We start from the raw sequence: 6,441 nt of genomic DNA, 5'->3' as shown, positions 1-6,441 counted from the left end.
GCCCCCGCCTCCATCATCATTCCTGCCTCCTGTCACCCACCCCCCGCCCGCTTCGTGCTTCATTGTTCGAGCTCTCCCAGTCCTCTGCACTTCCGAATGGCTCTGGTGATACTGGGATCAGGGGTTTGAGCTTCCCCATGTCTCATTGCTACCTGGAAATTCTGTATTTTCTCTTTTAAGATAGCATCCTATTTAAATGCCTAGTGCTGATTGGAAAATCATAACTTGGTAACCATCGCAGTAAAGACTGGTTTAGGCAAGAATCATCAATGGATGTATGGTCTTAAAGTGTCTCCCCAGATATGGTCTTCAGTACAAGGCAGAAATCGAGCAGCACTAGATGTGATGCCCCGTGAAGGACACAATTCCGCTCAAGTCAGTGCTAGATCCAACCATGTAGGAGCCTCAGGTAAACCCCAGTAAGAAATGGTCAGCTACCAAAAAGAAGCCCTGACCCTTCAAGAATGTTGTCACAAAAGACAAAAACACAACTGTGAAATACTCCAGATTAGAGGAAGTTAGGGACATGACGACTAAACTCAAATCCTAGACTGGATCCTGTGCTAGAGTAAGGCCATGTTATAAAACACACTCTTGGGTCAGTTGTCAAACTGGAGTATGGATGGCAGGTTATGTAAAATATTGCATCAGTGTTAAATTTACTGAACCAGGTAACTACTGTGATCGTGTAAGAGAATGTCCTTGTTCTTAGGAAACACACATCGACAGAACTAAGGGTCTACGGTGTGTGCAACTTACAGATGGTTCAAAGAAGAAAAAGGAGAGAGAGAGAGAGCGTGCGGGTGCTTGCTCACTTGGAAAAATTAGAGAGAAACCCTGGAGGAAAATGTTAGCGGTAAGTGAATCTGGTAAAGGCAGTATTGGTGTCCTGTGCACTATTTTTGCAACGTTCTGTAAGCTTAAAATTATTTCCAAATAAAAGTCTAAAGTTTAAAATATGTATTTGTACAAATTAAAAAAAACCATTCAACTCAATGACATGTTTCTCTAAGCAAAGGTAAATCACACACTACCAATAACAACACACACCTATTCTCAACTGTACAAAAACATGCAGACCTACCCTGGGGAGATGTGGAAAATCTCATCTTTGTTGTCAGGTCCATTCCTAAGGCAAAGGTCAGCTCTCCCTTTCTTGTCTTTTCTGCGTCAAGGGTTTAAGCTGCTCAGTAGGTCAATTTTTAAGTTGTAAGGGAAGCCATAATCACCCAGTGATACCAGGTGGCTGTTATTCTCCAGCACCACCCCTCGGTATGGGTTCTTCCCAGTAGGACTCCTCAGCCTTCACACCTCTTAGGTGAAATCCACATCACATCCCTGAAGACCAGTGTGGATTAAAAAAAACAACAAAAAAGCACAACCTAAAAGTTGAGAATGATATTTTACTCGGTGGACATCCTGAGGATTTAAGCCCGGGAAACAGCCTCTCAGACGGCTCTGAAAGAGTGTTCCATAGAGGTAAGGGAGGAGCCAGGATACATAGGAGTTTTTGAAGAAAAAACAAACAAACCAGGTAGTCAGAACATCAAAGATTCCTGTTATTTAAAGAAAAAACAGACATCTCCAGTTAATGAATTTAGCACTTTTCTATGTATGGGAAGATGCAAGAGTCTAGGCTCCTTGAAATCATTCCTTTGATATGCACCCAACTACCTAGGGCCAGTACCCTTGTTTCTCCATCCTGAATCGCCTCAGGGTGCACAGTTGGGAGGGGCTGCAGTGGCCACAACAGCCTTTGTTTACTGATCAGGCAGGTGACTTCCTTGACTTTCTTTGTCCACGTAGCTAATGTGGACTAAAAATGCCACCTGCCCGACCAGTAAACAAAGGCTGTTGTGGCCACCAAGGCATCAGCCACTGCAGCCACACCTCACCCACCACGGTGCACCCTGAGGGGGCTCAGGATGGGAAAGAACAGGATACTGGTCCCAGATAGCTAAGGTGCATAGCAAAGGAATGATTTGAGTGAACCCAGACTCTTGCATCTTCCCATACATAGAAAAGCACTAAATTTATTAACTTGATGTCTGATTTTCTTTAATTAACAGTAACCTTTTGATGTTCTGACTACCTGGTTTTTGTTGCAAAACTCCTATATATCCTGGCTCCCCCACTCCCTCTTCGGAGCAGTCCCTCAGAGCTAACTGAGAGGCTGCCTCCTAAGCTTGAAGTCCTCAGAAAGTCCGCCTGATAAAACATAATTCTCAACTTTCAGTTTGTGCATTTTCAGTCGACACTAATTTCTTGGTGAAGGACTAGTCGTAGGGTGGGGCAGAGAGGGATGTGGAGAGAGGGTCCAAGTCAGACTGGGCACTTTCTCCAGGGCAGGGGCTGAATGGAATTCATTACGAACAAGGCAGCTTCCAGGCAAGAGAAGGGGATGGATTCAGCCTCCAAGAGCTAAAAAGGAATTTTAGGAAATTCTTGTCTCTCCCTGGCTTTCCGGGCCACGTGAATATTTTCTTGGTCTTCCTAGAGGACAAAATTTCAGAAAGCAAATCTGAGGAAAGTAAACAGAACTGAGAAGGTGCCCTAGTGGAAACGCCCTTCCACAGCGAAGTGGGGTGTGTTCTTCAGCTCCCCAGTTGAGATATCCCAGATAGCACCAGTGCTGCCCCATTTTCAGGACCCTGAACAAAGACCCAGAGAGCTGTGGACAAAAAAAGAAAAAAAAATGGCGCCTGCCATTCCAATAAACAACGAATGTTGCCTGACGTCAAGGCATCAGTCTCTGCAGCCACACCGAGGGTGCACCCTGAGGGTGAGCCCTGAGGCGACTTCAGGATGGAGAAAAGCAGGATATTGGCCCTAGATAGCTAACGTGCCATATCAAAGGAATCATTTCACTGAGCCCGGACTCGCATCTTCCCATGCATAGAAAAGTGCTAAATTCATTAAGTTGAGATATGTCTTCTTTCGTGACTAGTGGTCGTCTTTTGAGGTTCAACCACTCGTTTTTTTCAGCAAAAACTCCTATATATCCTGGCTCCTCCCATACCTCTTTGAAACAGTTCCCCAGAGCTAGCTGAGCGGCTGTCTCCCAGGTGTAAGGCCACCAAATGAAACATAATTCTCAACTTTCAGGTTGTTGTCTTTTTCCGGTACAGAGCGAAGACTATGAGGGGATCAGCCCCAAGCTATGGTCTATCACTGAGGCTCCTGTCCCCCCACTAGATGGATGAGAGGCTGCCCATAAATCTGTGGACTCCACACAGGGACAAGACCTCAGGGAGCACAGAGGGATGTTTCGGTTGCGGACATGGGCAGGAACCCGCGTCTGCCTCCTTCGGTCGTGAGATCCCGGTAACATGCCTTGTCTCTCCCAGTCTCAGTAACCACCCCCGCCACGGGTTTAAGTGAGTTCAAGGGTTATGTGAACTGGCGGACACCACGCCTGCGCGGCGCTCACGGAACGCAGGCACAGCCTCGCTTCCCCGCAACCGGAGCGGGGTAGACCGCACGTCCCAGCGCCACCCACCGGCGCCCACCCCAGGAGCCAAACGGAAGCGCCCCTTACACGTCACTTCCGCCAACCGAGGGGGCGGGCTCGGTACCGGATGCGGAAGTCACTGCAGAGGTCAGTGGGGAGGGTAGACTCTGAGGCGGAGGTGTTAGAGAAAGGGGTCAGTGCACGGAGAGAAGCTACATGCTTTCGCTACATGCCTTCTCCACGTGGTTTGAAGAAAAAAAAACAGGGGGAATCCGGGCGCCACAGTGGCCATTCTCCGGTGGCCGGAGCATGTCACCCAGAAACGGCTCCCTCAGAGGCCAGTGGGAGCGCCTGGCGGGCCGCGCGCTTGATGGCGCCGAGCATACTGGGAGGTGTGGTCCCGGCGCGACCCGAAGATTCTGGGTAGTGTAGTCCTGGCGTCCTGCTGGAGTGGCCCCCGAGCTGGTGGCTCTAGTGACCCCTTGTTCTTTGGTGGCGCTGGTGAGTGTGGCTCCCGCGGGCCCTCGCTGCAGCCGTGCCCTTCCCCGCGCAGAAAGGTAAGTCTTGAAAGACTGGCCTGCGGGCTGGGGCTGGAGACGGTTCGGGTGGTGGGGAGAGGAGGTGGCGGCGGGGACGCGCTGTCGTGGCTCAGGCCGTGCCCTACCGGGTGTCACATTTGGGGAATGTGGGCGCGCATCTCCGAGGGACGTGGGTGAAGCCCAGCCGCGATGCCCAGTGGTGGCGGCTGCTGGGCTCCGGCCTCCTCCTAGGTTCGGCCTTGGCCGAAATAACGGTATTGGGAGAGGCGGTCGTTCATGCCACGAGTCACCGGGTTTAGGGGTTTGAGTAAGTAAGCTTTGGGGGCCTTATGTTTCCGAGGGGGTGACAGGTGCCAGCAGGCCCCGGTGCCAGGTGTCTCGAGTTCTGGTGGGTGGGAGCTGGTAGTCTTCTTTCGGGCCCGGCTACCCGTCGGCTTTGCTGAGGCCTCCCGCGGATGGGCGGCCGGCGTGGGCCAACGCGCCCGGGATGGGCTGGGTGTGGAGTGGCCATTTTGGCGCGATCTTGCGGGGTGCGTGTGGGGGGGTGTCTCAGTTTGGCTGGTCGCCCCTGGGTTTGGGACTTGGAGGAAGAGGTCGTCTGGGGTCCACCGAGCAAGTTTTTCAGAGGTCCTGGAAACCATCATTGATCACGGGAATCAAGGATTTAGACATCTCTGGTGTGGCCCGGATTTGGGATCTTACGTTCCATTTTAAATTTTTATTACGGAGAAATTTTAAAGGTAAATAAATAGAACTCCGTAGGTCCATCACGCAGACTTAACCCTTATCACCTCGTGAACAATCTTGATTCATCTCAGAAAGATACACTGAGAATCCTTACAACCCACAGAGGTTCGCTGTCACTGCCCTGCTTAAGAGCCTGGCCTCCACGGCCAGATTTCATCCAGACTCTGTCACCTTATAACTGTGTCACCTTAGGCAAGAGACTGACCTCACTGTGCCTCGGTTATCTCATCTGTAAAATGAAAATAATAAATCTTACTTCACTGGGTTGTGAGGCTAGAATGAGATGAAACTCATCCAGCGCCCGGAACAGTCTCCGGTATATACTAAGTGCCCAGGGAGTGTGAACTTCCCTAGTAAAGATCAGCGGTGAGAGAGGATCAGCTAAGGCCCGGTGTTCTAGCCTACATAACAGCTCTGTTCCCAGCAAGCTGCCGCAGTCTTTTCTTCTGTGTCAGGTCCCTTCCTGATGCCTTTAAGGAAGAGGAAACCCTACCCTGCTGGAGCTTGAGAGTTTCCAGCGACTCTCCTGAACCTTTCGGTTCTCATTCTGCCCCCTGTGGCTCCTGCCTGCCCAGAGAGGACTGCCTGGTGGGCCAGGGGAGGACCCTGGGCTCCTGACAGCCCAGCCTCAGGTGGGGGCCGCTTGCCTTTTGCCTGCTGGACCATGGGTGGGTTTCCTTCGCTCAACTTTGACATCTTGTGCCTTGTAATGCCCCATCCCGGGATCAGGGCCCCAGCTGGTTTCCCCAGGAAGCAAGGCCTGTTGTAAGGGTGGCCATTTTCACAGGGACTGTTCTTCAGACCCAGCGTCCTCCTTCACTACCCCTCCATCCTGGCGCCAGCGCTCCGTCTCAGCGTTTGCTCAGACCTGCTCACTCCCGGGGCTTGTCCGCCGTGAAGGCCTCGGCCTTCTGGTCTTGTTCCGTCCAGCGCTCTCACTGCCTTTTTGTCCCAGGCCTGTCATTTCACACACAGTTACCTCAGAAGGCAGCTTACACATAAGGACTTCTTCTTGTAATATAACCACAATTTCATCATTACACCCAAAAAAATGAATAGTTCCTTTTCCAGTTGTTTTAAAGTTTCTTTCAGTCAGAACAGCTCTGGTCAGAGACAGGAGAGGGAGATGTATGTGGAATTCGGTGTGGTGGTTTTCCCTGTCTCTGCCCCTCTCCCCGCATTTCTTCTAACCTTGCAGATCTGGTTAACATCTGCAACTTCTGCCCTTGGTACAAGCTGGGCCTCTTTGTTCTTTACAGACTTACCTCCTGTTCGGTGGCTGCCGTGTTCTCTCCCCGGTGCTGTGCGCTGGATCCCCTTCTCCTTCCCCGTCTCCACTCCTGCAGCGCCCTTGCTCATGCCTCTTCTCCACCTTCTTCTCCCTCTGCCCCCCCTTCCCCCACCGCTGCCTCTTGAGTTGGGCACCTGAGGTATAAATACTGATCTTGCCATTCAGCCTGCTAGAAAGGGACCTTTCTAATCGTTTGCTTCTGTCCCCACTCCAAAGTCAGACTGCCCAGATTCAAATCTCAGTTTCACCGTATCTAGCTGTGTGGCCCTGAGCATGTTATGTTGCCTCTCTGAGCCTTCTGTTCCTCATCTGCCAAATGGGGATCAGAATGGTGTCCACCTGACAGGGATGTTGGGTGTGATAACCCTAGCCATGCGGTTAGAGCGCCTAGTACATAAATACTCAGTAACTGT

At 51.2% G+C, this 6,441-nt stretch overlaps 1 protein-coding gene across 1 annotated transcript in view; it reads left to right on the top strand.

The window, feature by feature from the left end:
- Positions 1-3,605: 3,605 nt before the first annotated feature.
- ZNF133 (zinc finger protein 133) overlaps positions 3,606-6,441 on the top strand; it is a 28,259-nt gene continuing 25,423 nt past the window's right edge. The window contains 2 exon segments of the mRNA XM_060124935.1: positions 3,606-3,857; positions 3,860-4,008. Of these exon segments, the coding sequence (XP_059980918.1) occupies positions 3,668-3,857; positions 3,860-4,008 (339 nt within the window). The 5' untranslated portion in view covers positions 3,606-3,667.

The sequence above is a fragment of the Lagenorhynchus albirostris genome, chromosome 15 (genome assembly GCF_949774975.1).
Source record: "Lagenorhynchus albirostris chromosome 15, mLagAlb1.1, whole genome shotgun sequence".
In the NCBI taxonomy this organism is placed as follows: Eukaryota; Metazoa; Chordata; class Mammalia; order Artiodactyla; family Delphinidae; genus Lagenorhynchus; species Lagenorhynchus albirostris.
Note: the sequence above shows the minus strand (reverse complement) of the source record. Positions and strands in the feature narration are given on the sequence as shown.